Below are 16,484 nucleotides of genomic sequence, written 5' to 3' on the forward strand. Positions count from 1 at the left end.
AAGAGACAACTGCATTTTCCAGAAGCATGGTGCAGCGGGGCCTTTGTGGGGGCTGCTGAGGCAATGCCCAGCTCCCTTCTCCTTTGCACAATCCTGGCACTGGGGAAAGCACCCAGTGTCTCTCCAGGACTAACATCCTGTCTGGGGGAAGCCTGTTCCACTGGAACACCACCAAAGAGCTAATGCAGGATGATAATGGAGATGTCCCTAGCCCAGTACAATGTCAGTCTCTAAACTGAAATTTATAAAGCAAAGGCAGAGTTTGAGCACATTAATCATAGGAGTCAGCTTGCTGGGATGCAGCTGTAATGGGAATAAGAATCACTCCCTGAAGCATACGATGGGGTTCCCAAAGCCTCTGTGGCCAAAGCATCACAGCTGCAAACTCTGTGCCAGAACCAACACGAGGCGGCACTGCAGGCTTGAGACAAGAGGTTATTTCCCTGCCTCTTGCTGCGAAGGACCAAGTGCCTGCCTCTTTCTGGCGATTAAAACCACAAGTGGATAACCTGCTAGCACTCTGAAGGAGTAGCTCCTGTCTCGCTGCTGGACATCCACCAATACTGCTTTTATGATCACACTGTACCTCAATGGCCAGCACTCCGATGGCCAGGGCTCCTGCAAGGTACACGTAGGTCTCAAAGGAGTTCAGGATCACAGTGTAGCAGCCCTAGGATGGACAGAACACAGTAAGATACACCTGAGCAGCACAAGGAGTTGCTATCACATCACAGTCTCCGCAAGCCCTCAGTGAGCAGGAGGAACTGTAACTTCTTGCAGAACAGAGAGGAGTAGCAGGGGAGAGGCATTCCCTCTGCAAAGGGAAGAGACTAAGCACAAAGGAAAGGGCCCTCTGGGCACATGACAGGCAGCTGTGTCTGACAGGGGATACAGGCTATTTATTTAAAGCCAAGGCAGGAGATTCTTTGCTTGTATTTCAGTCACAGCCAGCATCTATTTCACATACTGAGACCTTTTCTTTGAGACTTCCCTCCACACGAACATGGATTAACACCTGCTGATCTTCTGGATATAGGAGAATTAATGTCATGAAGAACTCAGGACCATGCACTACCAAAACCCTTCCATTTACACAGCACAGCTACCAATGCCTTTAATGTAATTTCTTGTTGCTTATACAATTAACAGTAGGTGGACATCACTAAGTTTTCAGGATGTGTCAGGAAATTACCAGCTTATCCTGGCCTCATTTCTCCCTAAAATCCTCACTTCTCAGCCTAAAATTCCAACCCACTAGCAAATTTCTGACAATGGATCACATATAAAGAGAAAACTGGACTGGATTTTGTCTGATGTAAAATGTACCCATTCCACTCACTAAAAATACACAATTAGTTCCATCCATTTATCTGGGATGTTTCAATCACCTGATTTTTTGTTTTCATCTAAAAAGAAAATATCTGAAATGCAGAGATGGCAACAACAATTACATGCTGATGTCAGACTCTGCTCGCCAGGAGTGAAGCAATCAGGGAAAAGCAAAGGAAAGAGCAGACTCACTCATGTCACAAACCCAGGGCATGAAGATGACTGGGGCAGAAGCACTCTTGTCATCATGAGGTTCTGCTCCTGTTGTGTTTTCAGCCCAATTTTCAGGAAAAAGCATCCAACCCAGCAACAAGATGTCTGTGTGCTTGCTAGAACTCCAGCCTTAACCCAACTTTCAGCTCAGGGGGCTGAAAACAGGACTGAGCACAGATGTGCCAAGCACTGCCCCATTAGCATGGTTTCCCATTGGCCTGACTTTGCTCCAGCAATGCCTGAATACAGCTGATAGTTCTTTGGGGCATCTTTCCCTTTTTATATAAATAAAAATTTATATAAATAAAAATTCCCTCCCTGCTGTTTGTCATCTTTCCTTCTCTCTTGCTTCTCCCCATCAATTCATGGCAATCAGACCTGGCAGATGCAGTACAGCGCTGTCTGCTATGATCTTTCACCCAGCGTGCCTCTGCCAACTGTTTCCAGCTGCCAGACAAGGAACAGCTCACCCGCTGCTTCCAAACTCCTTTACTCTTTCACAATCTGCTACCAAGTGCTGAAAACAGGACTGCTAGTTAGCACGGAGAGAAAAAGCTTGTACATACACGTCAGCAGAGAGTTCAGCTGACTTGCTAATGCTGCAATAAACACAGTCAAGAACTTTGCTAGAAAGTTTCTAAAACTTCAGGTCTTGGGGAAATTGTACGGAAACATGGGTGCTGGTAGTATCAGTGTCAGTGAATTTACTCTGAATTGCTTTTTCCAGTCTCACATAGAGAAGAATTGCCAAGCTGAGAGACTTGCCCAAAGAAATGCCCTCTTTCTACTCTAATCAGTGAAAGGGCAGAAAAACACAGATTTCCAACATATCTCTTTCATGTGAAATAGGCACAGTCTTCCGTGTCTGTTCAACCCTCAGACTCTTGGTCAAATATAACGTTGATGAGGAGCCTTTGTGAACTGAAGTGGAGCTCCTATAGCAGCCAGTAAAAGCAAATTCTATCCCATCCTCACTGACCTGCAATGGCTTGTCAGTTAACTTGTCATAGACAATACTAACCTTCAAAGCCACAGTAAAATGACATAAACTTCTATTCCACCTCTTAAACCCCTAGGAAAAATCTCTCTATTTCTGCTGATACAGCACAGCATGGACTTAGCAGTACACACAACGAAAGGGGATTTATAGGATCACATATCCATGACTTTAAAATTTGTTAATAGTGTAAGTGCAGTTACAACCTAAGCTACAGTCCGAATGGCACACAACCTGCCACCTTCACAGTTAGGTAACCCATGGCTACCACAGCCATCCCTGCAGGGGAGCCCTTTCTCCAGCCATCTGGCTGCCCTTACCTGCCGGTTCTGAAATCTCTCAATGCCTATGAGGCAGGCTTCCCTGTTAACAAACATCCCTTCCCGGCTCTGCAGCTTTCGCTGGCAACAAGCCTCTGGTGTGGTCTCTTCCAAAGGCAAGTGTGGAAGTAGAGGGACAGCTTCAAAATCTTCTGGTCCATTCACTCCACAGCAGGCAAACTGGAGAGAAGAAAGGAAGACAGTTTACACTTTGGCCTCAAAGGAGATAGCAAAAATCTTCCAAAGACCTATTTTTGCAGGGATCAAAGCTTTAGTCAAAGCAGAGACAAAACAACTGTTGTTTCCAAGGAAGCTGATTGCACTTATACCTTGGAACTTCTGTTTCATCAAAGCCCCTTTTTATACAGTTCCACTGCTCCCCTGTTACACAGTAGACTCTAAGGTACCATTGGGAATATTGCCATGAACTACACATGACTTTGGAGTACATCCAGAATGACTTGCCTGAGATCACCCAGCAAGTCTGTAAAAGAGCCAGTGGCGCAATCCAGGCTCCTGAGTGCTCATTCTCCCCAAAGCTAATGGCCAGGACTGCTGCTGCTCAAAGGCACTGCTAGGTGATCCAAGAAAACTCTCTTTTTAGGATTCAAGTCAGGTTCTTTTTAAGAATTCAAGTCATACTCTGTCTCCTTTCAGTCACCAAAAGGAAATGTCTTTATTGAAGTCCTGAATCAGCATGAAGGGCAGCAGTCATCTTTTTCTTTTAAGATTAGAAATGACTTTTTGTCTGCAGAATCTGACATCCTACTCCTTGTTTCTGAATAGCTATGACGTGGGCTATGCCAGGCACAAAGTTCACATGAACATACAAACACAAGCACACACAAGTTTCTGCATCAGGCAGGCCACATTTGTCACCCACAATCTCATTTCACAGGACTTAATAAGAAGCTATTAATTAGCACCTGTTCTGGCTGCTGTTGGCTGGGAATTGGTTTGAATTAGTCCCAAAGGTGATGTGTCTAGGGTAAATGTGTGGAGATTCTGGTCTATTTGTTACAGGCAGCTGCAGAGCTTTCTGTATCCAGTTCTAGAGTTGGGCACAGTCAATCAGCTGAAATCCTTGGGCTTTGGCAAACCACAGTCACTATGAGTGTTATTCTCAGCACCAGGAGCAGCTTGTTGCAGGAAAACCTGGCTGCCAGTGAACAGTTGCCTCCCTCCCACCACTGCCAGGAGGAGCCAGGAGGTATTGGCTGAGCATAGCATGAATGGCAGATGACCACCAGTAGCGTGGGACTGGCATGGCCTGACTTACTGTGATCATAACAGAATTCCAAGTGGAGGAGAAGACATCTGTGTCGTTGTTCCTCACATAGTGCTTCTTCAGCTCCTTGGTGAAAAACTCCCTTGTCAACTGGAACACACAGAGACAAGCGGGAATGTAAAGGGTTACTGCCAACATCTCTCTTTCAAGCACTTCTCAAGTCTCCCCATTGTGAATGCTGGGTGTTGGTTGGTTTGATTGGTTTGGTTTTGTTCTTTTTTGCAGACATCAGAAGAGAGACATGGGGAAAAGCCACTGGCTGAACCATTACTATGCCCAGGGTGTATGGTACTTGTTCAATAAAACTGCTCATTAAACATCAGGGAGTGAATTGTATCTATACTTGCAAGCCAATGTGTACATTTAAAGGTTGGTGGGTTTTGTTTGCTTATTTGTTTTTAATATTGAGTATTTGAAAGCATTTCATACATTGAAACAACTAAAATAGATTTTAGAAAGATCTTAAAATCCAAGTCCAAATGGTAGCTTAACTTATGATGCTTCCTGAAGTCTGCAAACAAGACATGATTTACCCCTCACCTTCATTTCAAACCAGTTAACTTCCAACTAATGTCAGGGGAATTCTGAATATACTTCCACGTGTGAGAAAGCAGAATGAAGCCCAAACACTAAACTTCCTGGGAAGGAAAAGGAATTGAAACACATGGAATAAAAAATGTTCAAGTCAACTCACAAATCAGAGAAGAGATTGTTTCCCTGACAATGCTTTGGAGTACCTAAACTCACCCACACACGAAGAAAAAAATCCTCTATATTTCCAATGTTTAAATAATTTAAACTTTTCTTTTTTTCCTAAAGTCAATAATAAAAACGAATGGAATTTAATTTACTCCTGCTTACATTTATAGTCAAATAGAAAAAACAAACCAACATTTCTGTTCAGAAACTCCCGAAACAGTTAGACACCTTGAAATTACATTTACATGGGACCACTCTCTAGAGGACCAGTAACTATGCAAATTTAAAAGTCCTGCTAAAGTGAGTACTTTGATTCAACCTTGTGCTCCCTCTATCACTTCAGGATGAAAACTTCAAGGCATCGCCCTCTCTGTGTTCCCAGCAGGCCTTGACTTGTGTGGCCCCTTGTCTAAAACACCTTCTGATTTGTGACCCACACAGGCACAACCACTACATCAGCGCAAAGCCTCGGTGAAAGGGGTTGGACTCTGCTGGATACAGTATTACCCCTGTGTTACATATACATACATGTGGACTGGGAAATAAGCTGCCTGAAGAAGAGCCTTTTTTTCTCCTGTTGTTCACACAAATTGCATAAGCACTAACACAAACTGCTGCAAGTTCCAAGTTCTTGAAACGCAATGTGAAATACATACACATATGTATGAGATGTATGGGTGGGCATGAAAGCACAAGCACAAACTTGACCGTTTCCTCTATAACTATACCACAAACCTTAAGGAAAGCCAAGAAGACTGCTGTGATTCTTTAAAGGAGTCAGAATACCACTTCATATTGATTTCTCTTTTGCAGGTACAAACTAAGGCAAAATTTAATGACTTCATCAGTACTGGGTAGAACTCTGTAACAAAGACTTGAATGGCACATTACTTTTTAACTAGATGGGCTGCTAAGCTCCTAAATCACTTTTATGAGACAGATCTTCAACTCTTTTTTTTTTTTTTTTTTTTTTTTTTTTTTTTTTTTAAAATACCAGAGAATCAGAAAAGACTGAAGGACCGGCATTTTCCTTTGGGAGTCTGGTGCCCTGGGTTTGAAGATGCTGAAACATGCCCTCGGTCTTCCCCTTTCCTTCCCTCTCAGTGCATACTTCACCCACCCAGCATCCTCTCCTGCAGAGACAGCAGCACATTTTTCTGATGCTTGTCTGTTCCTGAAGCGCAGGCTTTGAAACTGATATTACAGTTGGTAATAATCCCAGCCGGCTGCCTTTGGCTGGGTCTAAAACAAAAGAGTCATTTAAATATAAAGTGAAACCTTTATTTTGACAGCAGCAATCCCAGAGGAAATTGTTCAGAGTTTGTGTGTGATTTTTACGAGACTTGGCCCAAAACAAAGCCTAGCTCTGGAAAAGTATGTCTGCCAGGGAAATAACTGATTCCACTTTGCTGCTCCTAAATCGTCTGTCCTGCGTATGTGAAGCTCAGAAAAAAAGGTTAAGAATCAGTCAGTAAAGGTAAGCTGCTGACAAAGTAGGACAGCAGTCAGTAAGACAGACCTTACACAGGTCAACCTAAGAATGGACTGTGCGCTTTCTTTAGTTTTCCCTCATATCTGAGGAAACAGAGCTAACAGAAACCAAAGCAACTCATCTCTCAAGTGTCAAAACTGAAGATGAAAATGCAAACATCCTGACTCCATTCAGAGCCCCGCCACTGGACTCACCCGCCCCTGTCACCCTGTGCTTTCTGGCTTGCTAAGTTAATTCACCAGATCTCTCAGACGGACACAGTCATTCAAGCACAAACTCACTTTGAAGAGAATGAACCTCAGCCACACTAAGTTCAGGTGTGGTCATTAGCTCTATCTCACAGAAGGCCTGAAAAAGAGTCCAGCACCCTCCATGGCTCTTCCCATCCAAAACTCTGTAGGGCACATGGAGAGCAAATCCTGAATACAAGTCAAATCTTTCTTCCATGGACTCTAAGCGATGCCTCCCTGTTGTTTACATTATTTATAAAGAGTGAGATAACCAGTGTTATTGAAAAACAGGGTTCTCTGCTGCCCCAAATCTCCTCTATAAAGGAAGAGAAACTCTGGTACTCCCACATTTGATTAACCACAGTCTTCCTCTTCAGAGATTGCTTTAAAGCAATAACGTGGGAGTCCCAGAAGCCTTGCGTGGCATATTAGCTATCACTGCTAACATCACTTTCACTCACCTCACCACCACGCTGTGCTTCACAGACTCTTCATCTCACCAATCTCTGCAGAAAACATCCCTTTCCTCCCTTCTGTGTCTTAATTTCTCTTACTCCCACAGCTATTAATGATTTAACTCTTCTGACTGTTGGGGAGCTAGTTTGCATTTAAAACTACACAAGAGAAAGCTGCACCAAACATCATCTGGAAAGCAAACAGAGCGTATCCCTCACTTTTGTCTCACTTTATACACCCAGTGTGGCCACAGCCATAGGGACTGGTGCAGTGACCACAATGAGAAAGCATCCAGCAGCTCTACAGAAAATATAGGTTGCCTAAATGTGCACTTACTGAAAGCTTTAAAAATAACTCGTTCTGTGGGGAAGAGAAAAGCACATAGGATCCTGACCTTCCGTGGTCACGGAGAGATGGAAAATTCAAGCCTCTGACTCCACAGACAGTCTGTCCAGCCTTCTAGCCTCACATCAACTCAGCAATGACAGCAATGTTAGTTCTTAGTAGTTATCAAGCCAGAGGAGCCACCACCAAAATACACAGTAACAGCAAAGCAAGACTTTGTTCAGAAAAAACCTTCAAGAGAAGACAAACAGCAAGGATTTTCAGACTGGTTTTAACTTCTGAGTAGAGCCATCTCCAACTGTTGGGATTCTGACGTCCTTCATTTCTCCCTTTTTGCCTTTCCTGTCAGTCATTCTGACAGGGTGGGAAACTGGTGACGCAAACAAGGAGACAAGCTCAGGAAAAATAAAATAGTTCATTTTCCTACAGGTTTTGACTCACAAAACATCACCAGATGTCTTAGAAGTCTGGAATAACCACCGTGACCTTATCTGTGAGCATCACATCGTTACATATCCCACAGCCACCATGGTAATGGAAGATCACAAGGCTTTCCAGGATCTTTGTGACTGAGGGAAGAAGGCACAGCCACTCCACATACAAGAGGCATTGTGCCTGTCCTGTTTCTTATGCCTGTTCTAAGTTCCCCACATGCCATTTGCTGGGATTGCTTATATCTCCTTCACTGTACCTGGGTCTGCAGGGCAGGGCTGTATACAAAGCCTCCCTATGTGTGAGGTCTGCTGCTTGTGCTGTACCACAGGAATCCCCTAACAGCAGAGCTGTAATGACCAAAGCACACCAGACCTCCCGTGCTGAAATCTACTTACAGAGCTGTAGCTACTCCCACAAAGGCACAACCTCAAAGCCTGAGCTGTAATGGAGTTCCTACACTGTGCACCAAGTGCTGCTCTTTCCCAGCTCTTCAAATCTGAGGCAAAGACAAAAGACCACTGAATTTTGGGAACAAAAAAGGGGAAAAAATAGAAGGGAATAAAAAAGGGGGGGAAGGGAGATAGAAGATAAAAAGAGGAAAACTTCCTCCTGCCACCTCCTCCCAGACCATCTCACCACACAACCGGCATATCACTTCACTGTGAGCTTCATAATTCTTTGCTTATCAAAATCTCTTTATATGATTAAAACTACAAGTATGTACTGCCTCAGGAAAATGAAAACTGTTACCATCATTTTACAAAGTACTCCCCTGCTTACACTACATTTCTATGATGATCAATATGGGTAAAGTGCAGAAAGTTCCATAACTACTGGCAGACAACAAACAAACAAAATAACAACTAACAATCACCAGTGACCACTGCTCCTAGCTGATGCTCTTTCACAGCCATCACTCAGAGTCACATTTCAGAAGCGGGCTGCCTTGAGAAGGATGGGCCTTGTTCAGCCCTCTTTGTGTGCATGTTGTTCTGTCAAAAGCCACAAACTCCTGCAGGTCTGAGAAACATGAGACCAAGCTTACTGCTAACGCAGGAGCGGGATGATGGGCATTTAATAATACACGCTCAGAAGCAGTGTAGAAAAAGGCTACATCATATGAAGCTGTGCAGAGTAAGACTAGAAATTTGTGAGTAAATCTACATGAAAAAGAACCCCAGCAGGACTTCAGAAGGGCCAGGGAGACTCAGTCAGAGCAGTTGGGGAGGCATATCTTGCATGCAGAATTGAAAGGAATCTGGCAACTATTAGAACATGAAAATTCAAGAAGAAATATTAGACAATGCACAAGAGAGTTTTTGCACTGCAGACAGAGGAAGCATTGGTTCTGCTGGGGAAACAGGAGGTTTCACTATTAATATTAATACTAAACACATGCTATATTGCAAAAAGAAAACAGTTGCTTTTAACCTTAGTGCAACATTATTGCAAAACTTTTCCCTGATGGAATGAGCAGCTGGTTTGGCTGTGAAAGAATCAAGAAGACTAAAATCTTTAGGATTTAAGTAGTCCCACAATGTATATATCCTTTGTACATAAAGCATCCACCTTGTACATGCCAGTCCAGCTAGCATTCACAGGCTTGCTGGCAGTTCTGCAGATCTAAGGTAGTAAGGAAGCAGGTTTGTTGGTATTTGAAATAGTTACAGTACAATGAAGCAATCGCTAATACCATGCTCCAGCTGGGTACAGTCCCACTGGGGCTCAGTCTGCCCACCACAGGATACTTACATTTTCTCTGTAGATAAAAGCCAGGATTGCAGCTGAAAGCTCCGCCAGGAAGATTAACAAAATGAACATGAAGAACTAGAAAAGAGAAAATACAGTGGGGGGGAAAAAACAGAGAGACATTTCATTAGGAGAGTACAGTAGGCAGGAGGAACACAAGCTTTCACATGTTTTACCAAAGAGATGGAAAAAATAATGGAAAAAACCAATGGTACAATAACCTGGGGCAGTCACTGCCATCCACCGACCATGGCACAGGACATGGGAACTCATAGCATGTTCTCCCATGTTCCAATGGATGAAGCGGATAGCACTACAGAGCCATTAGTATCCTGTGATGAATCTGCACCAGGTTAAAACAGTAAAGCCTACTTTGATGGAAAATGTTATATGATTGCGTAGATGCTCATATAGGGTTGAACTGTTTTGACACAGTGAGTGGAAATGATGTAGGTAACCCACAACATGCATACATATACATATGTACATTGCTCATCACAATCATAATCAGCTTCACTGTAATATAACCACTGCTCATTTTGTTTTCGGAAGAAGGTAGTGGGACATACACTGAAATACTTACACCTGTGACCAAAATTAGAATCTTTTTAGAGTTTATCTCAGGACAAAATTAGCCTTGGTTAATAGCATCCCTCCTCCCCTCCCCCCCCTGCACAAAGGGGTTGCACTGGGTACGTTAGTTATTCAGCTGCTATGAAACAATATAATTACATGCTGATATGGTACCCCTACACTGAGAAACCACAGCCAAATGCAGGGGTACAAAGGCAGCACAGAAAGCCAGTCCACAACTTGAGGTACAGTTTGGAGAAGAAAACATTGCTGAAGGGAACAAACCTCCCAGGGAAGGAAAGGAGAGAGAGCTCACATTTCAGACTATCTTTAGGACTGATCCTAAGTTACACTGATACCTCACTCCAGTCCATAACAAACACTACAAGAAACAGGCAAGGATGTGTTCTCTAGCATCTTTCAAACAGCAGTTGTTGATGCTGAGGAACCCTGAGGGGAACAGAGCAGAAAGTGGTAAGGCTCACAAGTTCTCCTGAAATGGCGTTTCTAATTCTCACCTCTGGAGACAAAACACTGAGTTAGTTCTGACTTACAGTTCTTCAGCATGGGCATTTTTAGGATGCCATGGTCATACAAAGACATTATCAGTTGAGAAATGTAAGGATTCCAAGATTTAGACCATAGGCTAAGATGATTTTACGAGGCTGAGTGGCAGTTTGGAAATGACCTTGGGTTTTCATACCACATGTACAGGGAACCCAGTAAGACTGCTTCATATAGAAGGTAACAAACACATGGTGCAAGTGGTTGAAACAACAAGCAGAAATTAACACAAAAGAGATCTTGATTTATTTTTTTCTTTTTTTTTTCTGCATGAAAAGGCTATTGAGGGGCTTTCTGAAACAGAAGGAAGGCAGATGGGGCCAGAAGTGCTATTTAAGATCCCCAAGCAATGATTTATAAACAACGTATGGAATGCCATGCACCGTGTACTTTGGTAATGGAGAGTAAATTCAGACTACCTAATTGGAATGGGAAAATGTTCTTTTGGTGTCAATTACCAGAGCTGCAAGTGATTTTTTCCCACTGGAAAAGTTCACGCACTAACCTGTCCCCTTTGTCTTTCTGCTTCTGCAATGGCAACAAAAGAAAAGGATCCCAGACTCAAATGACAAACAAGGCAAGTCACATGGAGAGGATCTCCTAACAGAGTAACATTGCTTGACTTGCTGAACTAGTTAATTCTATAATTTATTCTTACTGCTAGACTTTTACATTCAGCTTCTATTTTTCCTGCTCAGAGACTATTTTGTTTTTAATTTCACCACAGGAGGGCAAAGAACAAGTGATGAGGATGAACCATACTTGCAAATCCAAATCATCATCCATCAAGGGATCTCAGCATAGCCACTAAGAGGTCTAAGGTGGTGATCATGTGATTAATCTCATCACCTAGCTAATTGCACTTCATTTACTGATTACTGGGAGATATAGTACATATGAGCTCCAGCACAGGTCTGTGCAGAAGTATGAGCAGCCATCCCCAGATTACCTCTGATAAGGTTCATTATCATTCCCAAACTGATTTACACTTACACTGTGCATTACAGATTTGAAACAGTTACCATAGAAAACATAGAAGCAGCCATTGAAGATGATGAGAAAAAAAGAGATGGATCATCTGTTTTAGAACTTGCTCTCATTCTGCATTTTAAGGCAACACAACATCTGCTTATTATGTTTTGTCTTGCAGAATTAAAATAAGCAATTACTGAAATATGAGCACACTGGACAGGCAACTGGTCAACGCAGCTGGGCACTTATGTAAAGGCACTCCAATTATCCAAGGTGTGGGTCTGAACATCATCCTTAGAGGTAGGGTCTCCTGTTGTGGTCAAAAATCCTACCTCGCCTTTTGGTGACAACTCCACATCTGTCAGAAGCTTTCACAAATCAATGTTTCACATTTCTTTCCCACAACATGCCTACTTGTTCCAGCTTCAGTTGTTGCAGAAAGAGCAGTCATTGCCTTTAAACCCAAAGGACTTGCACTTTCATGTTGGGAAATTGTAGGGTCTACTGTATCCGCATTACAAGAGTGCAAAACAGGACACCTACACTCACAACTAAGTCAAATCACGCTAATGCAGACTTCTTTATGCGAACCAGTCTCCTGCAGCAAAACGAATATATTTGCACACATTTTGTTTTGTGCACTCAGTAGTACCCTGGATTCTGATTTTTATGGCTTTCTTTTATAGTCATAGGATCTTTAGGATAACCCAGAATTAAGCCAATTGTCAATCTGCAGGCCAATCTTTGTTGCATTTTGTGAGCCACATCCAAATGCTGGAAAATCTAGAAACACTTCACAGCCTTGTGTTTAATGCAGCATGCTGGGTTTCATGGGGATCTTTTGTTGGTGGTGGTGGTGATGTGTGGATTGTTGGTTTGGGGTTGTTTTTTGGGTTTTTTTTTTTGTTTTGTTTTGTGTTTTTTTTTTCCCAAAAGAGAAGCAGCTTAATGTAAAATAAAAGTCATTGTAAACACAGAACCTAGAGAACATGTATGTGTGCATCTGTCTTGTCCCTTCTACCCTTTATTTACATTTGAACTGAAAGCTTCACATATACATTATGCATCACTGTGAAATCTCACTCAAGCAGCCCTGGCTCATTAATTGTTTAACAACTTTGTAAGAGGATTTGATTTGATCAGGCAACTTCTCCCTAAGTACCACCTCTAAAGCCCAGCACTCTCAGTTCTGCAAGTGCGCTCCCAGTCTCACTGGCATACTCTCATGAATGGTTTGCCCTTTCTATGTCTAAAACACTCCCATCAGACTTCTAGTTTCACAGATCTTTTGTGCACTTTAAGATCAGCTGGTCTGGCCCCCCCAGAAGCAGAAATTCACACAATACCTCACTTGGCATCAGCATAAATCACCATGCAAGTGCTTTGCTGCTGTTGGACATCAGATGGCAGGTTTTGAGAGCTGACTTTGACGTCAGAAGCTGGAATGTTAATTCCTCATCTAGTGATTACTTTCTGAGTTCCTGCTAGTTCCAGGCATTACCTCCAGCCCATTTAAGTCTCACATTCCAAGTATAAAATAAAGTAATACCAAAACTAAATGAATAAAGCAGCAGGGCTCAGAATGATTTCTCTGAGTCAGAAATAATAACTACAAATTTGAGTGCATTGGAGGATAAATAAAACACAGGGAGGAATATTCAAACAACCACTGGCCTCATTGATGCTATGTCAGGAAAGTACAGCACAGAAGTCCTTCCTTCCAGCCATGTCCTCTACCTGTATGTGCTTATGTGGCCCAAACTCAAAATCTCTCTGTCATTCACTTGCAATCAATACTTCTCATCAAATGTAACTTTTAGTTTCTTAATCTGGTTAGGTCAGGCTTTGGAGTAAACTCAGGCTCATTGGGCCTGATTCTTCCCATTATGTGAGGCTCCTCTGAGCAGATTTCCCTGACTTCACAGGTGATATATTTAGCTTTCTGATTTACTTCTGAGATGATTCATTTGTGATCCTATCCACAAAAACTTCCAGAGGGAGGCTCTCACATGTAGGTTATAAAGTCAAGGGGTGGGCAGGCCAAATGCTGGAGAGAATTCAACTCAGTGGAGCCAGGCTGAACTCTAGTTAAAAATAGCTTTGTTTTTAAGTAAGTGGACTTTCCTGTTCTGTTAAGACACAAGCCTCTTTTTCAATGTGAAGCAGCTGTGTAAGACAGAATCATAACAGAACAGTGTAAGATGAACATTTAAACAAAAATAAATAAAAACAAACCAGCAGATCCTGAGCAAGAAACAAAAGGCCACATTTGACCAAATAAAATAAAACTACTGAGTTTTGCGTTTTAACTCACAACTGACAATGTCTTGTGCAAACAGATAATGATTGGAAACCTTACAGTATTGGAACCTAGGGCAGGGGTCAAAAAAACCCTTTATTTAAGTATTACCTGATGACCAGAAGGGATGAAATTTAACTCTTCAGGTGGAAAATTGCCTGAAAAGAACAAATCTGGTTCATTTCAGCAGCAGACTAGGTTGCATAAAGGACCAACTACCTATTGAGAGCTGCAATGCAAGGTCATCATCCAAGTTCAGAGCTGGGCATTTTTGCTGTGGGGCATCATTACATAGATGCTTCACTCTGTATGTTCTCTCTGCTCTGTTGTGAACCAGTAAGAAATGAATCTACAGGTGGAGCTAATGGTTTTGAATGGCCAAAAGTATCCAGTTTTTGATCACTTTCTATTATGTTTTTGAGTCAAAGCTTGACAAAGTCAAAATACAACCCCAGATTCAGACTCACAGGACTCAAGCCTGGTGCAGGAAGGAAGCAAATTCTCTTTATCTCCAGCTATGCGTAGAAGTGCTCTAAGCCTACTTAATATCTAAGGGAACAATAGCTGAAAAAATGGACACCCATTCATGTACTATTCACAGCATCAACTATGTAGCTTAAGAGTTACCCCCATTCTTAGGAAGCACCAAAAGGCTCATAAAGTGCAAGGACACTTACGAAAAGTAGGAGACATTTGTTCTCACGGATGGCACCGCAGCAGCCAAGGAAACCCAGCAGAAAGAGCATTGCTCCCATAGCCAGCATGATGTATGCTCCTGTGAAGAGCAGAGGGTTGGCAGCCACGATCTCTCGAAAACCTGTCGGATCCACGATGACCCAGATCCCAACTCCTAGCAGGCATGCTCCTCCCAGCTGTCACAGCACAAGAGGAGAGAGGGGGGGAAAGAAAGAGACAGGACAACATTAACAGCTGCTGCGGGAATATTGGTTTCATCAGCATCTTTCGATCAAATGTGCTTTGGAGAACCTGTTTCTGTGGCAAACATTCACTGCTGAACAGGTGACTGCTGACATGATGCTCTCAGTGTTTTTTGTTCACTCAGTGTAACATTTGCAGCAAAAGCATCTTTTCTTTCTTAATACTTTGCTCTACTAATTGTTGATTCCCTGCCAAATGCTGAAAGACAGTCTTGAGCCACACTTGCAAGGGAGGGACCAGTGAAGAGGCAAAGGAGAACCCTCTCCACCACAGAAGGGCACCTCGCCCCACTTAGGGCAGGGTGGCTGGGTGCTTCCACCCTTCCCAGTAAAGACAAGAGCAACATAGGTCACCAGGAATATGGTAGGAAAATCTCTGCTAGCAAAAACCTCAGCAGGGCACCCAGGACTAGAAAACAGTTTCATCTGCCATTCAAAAACAGACCACGAATACAGGTTATAACTTTCCTTCTTTGTATTCCCTGCCAAGGACAACCTTAATGCAGACAGCAGTGACCACTGGGAAGCTTTACTGAATGTCTTAGCACCTTCATAAATTAATATCCTTGGTGATTGCTAGTGCAAAGCCGAGGGGAGCTTTTGTGGCAACTTTACTGAATTACAATCTATTCTGGGTTCAGCTGGAAACAGAAGGAATCAAGAGAGGAAGTAGATTCCAAATACTTACAAATATAAAAAAATTGAAAAGAAACATCAGGTATTTCATACAGCTGAGACAGTCTCCCTCCATGATCTTCAGGCTGCTTGATCCAACCCTTCCTGCAAAACACCAACGCTATTTTAGCACACTCAATTTTATTTGAATGACACAGCCCTATTTCCATTTCTATTCCCTCCAGACCCTGTGGAGTTCATTATACAGAGAGGTTCATCTTTCTCCTGAACAGAGTACCATAGCACAGGTTAATAAGAGATAATGATCACTGCTAATTCCCTTTGCATTCTTCCAGGTGTAGAGGGGAATGCAAATGGAGAGAGAAAGGTTGAAAGAAAGCTTTGGCATTGCTTTCAGGGTCCATACAAGCCTCTCCTACAGAATGAAGCCATGTGAACGAGAATATTTTCAGGGAAACTCAGACACTGAGATTGACTGTGGTATGTGAATGAGAGAGAGCTTGAGAAGGCCAACCTCAGTTCCACATGCTGGGGCACACCACCTGCTTGTCATGCAATGTGACACTTTAGTGGGCTGCTGAAATTCTGTTGTTCAGACTCCATCCTGCACAAGACTTTGGCAGGCAGAGCCTGTGGATAAAAGTTGGTAAGCTTTTAATCACAGGCAAAAGATGTCCATTTAGTATTTGTATTGAAAGAGCAGCTAGAAAGTTTGACCAGGTGAAGTTGCAATGGAACAAAGTTCCTGTCTCCAAAAGCTTTCTGTTTAATGAAGTGGCTGCATCTTCCAATAAGTAATTTCACCACCCATCACCCTAAAGGGACAGATGAATACATATAATAGTAAAATTTTCACTGAAACAGAAGCTAATGAGGTCACTGCACCTTGTACAAAAGGAAGCATAGATATGCAAACAGAGGCACAATTCTGCTAAGCTCTCTAGAGAAG

The 16,484-nt window shown here is 42.7% G+C and overlaps 1 protein-coding gene across 3 annotated transcripts in view; it reads right to left on the reverse strand.

Annotated features, from left to right (window-relative positions):
• The window catches only part of TSPAN18 (tetraspanin 18), a 107,515-nt gene that overhangs the window by 6,859 nt on the left and 84,172 nt on the right, over nucleotides 1–16,484 (reverse strand). For all 3 annotated transcript variants that reach the window (XM_072338652.1, XM_072338653.1, XM_072338651.1), the window contains 6 exons: nucleotides 15,588–15,679; nucleotides 14,639–14,833; nucleotides 9,557–9,631; nucleotides 4,139–4,237; nucleotides 2,860–3,039; nucleotides 587–670 (listed from right to left, as the gene is read on the reverse strand). In XM_072338652.1, the coding sequence (XP_072194753.1) occupies nucleotides 587–670; nucleotides 2,860–3,039; nucleotides 4,139–4,237; nucleotides 9,557–9,631; nucleotides 14,639–14,833; nucleotides 15,588–15,650 (696 nt within the window). In that variant the 5' untranslated portion in view covers nucleotides 15,651–15,679. The remainder of the gene's footprint in view (nucleotides 1–586; nucleotides 671–2,859; nucleotides 3,040–4,138; nucleotides 4,238–9,556; nucleotides 9,632–14,638; nucleotides 14,834–15,587; nucleotides 15,680–16,484) is intronic.

The sequence above is a fragment of the Excalfactoria chinensis genome, chromosome 5 (genome assembly GCF_039878825.1).
Source record: "Excalfactoria chinensis isolate bCotChi1 chromosome 5, bCotChi1.hap2, whole genome shotgun sequence".
NCBI lineage: Eukaryota > Metazoa > Chordata > Aves > Galliformes > Phasianidae > Excalfactoria > Excalfactoria chinensis.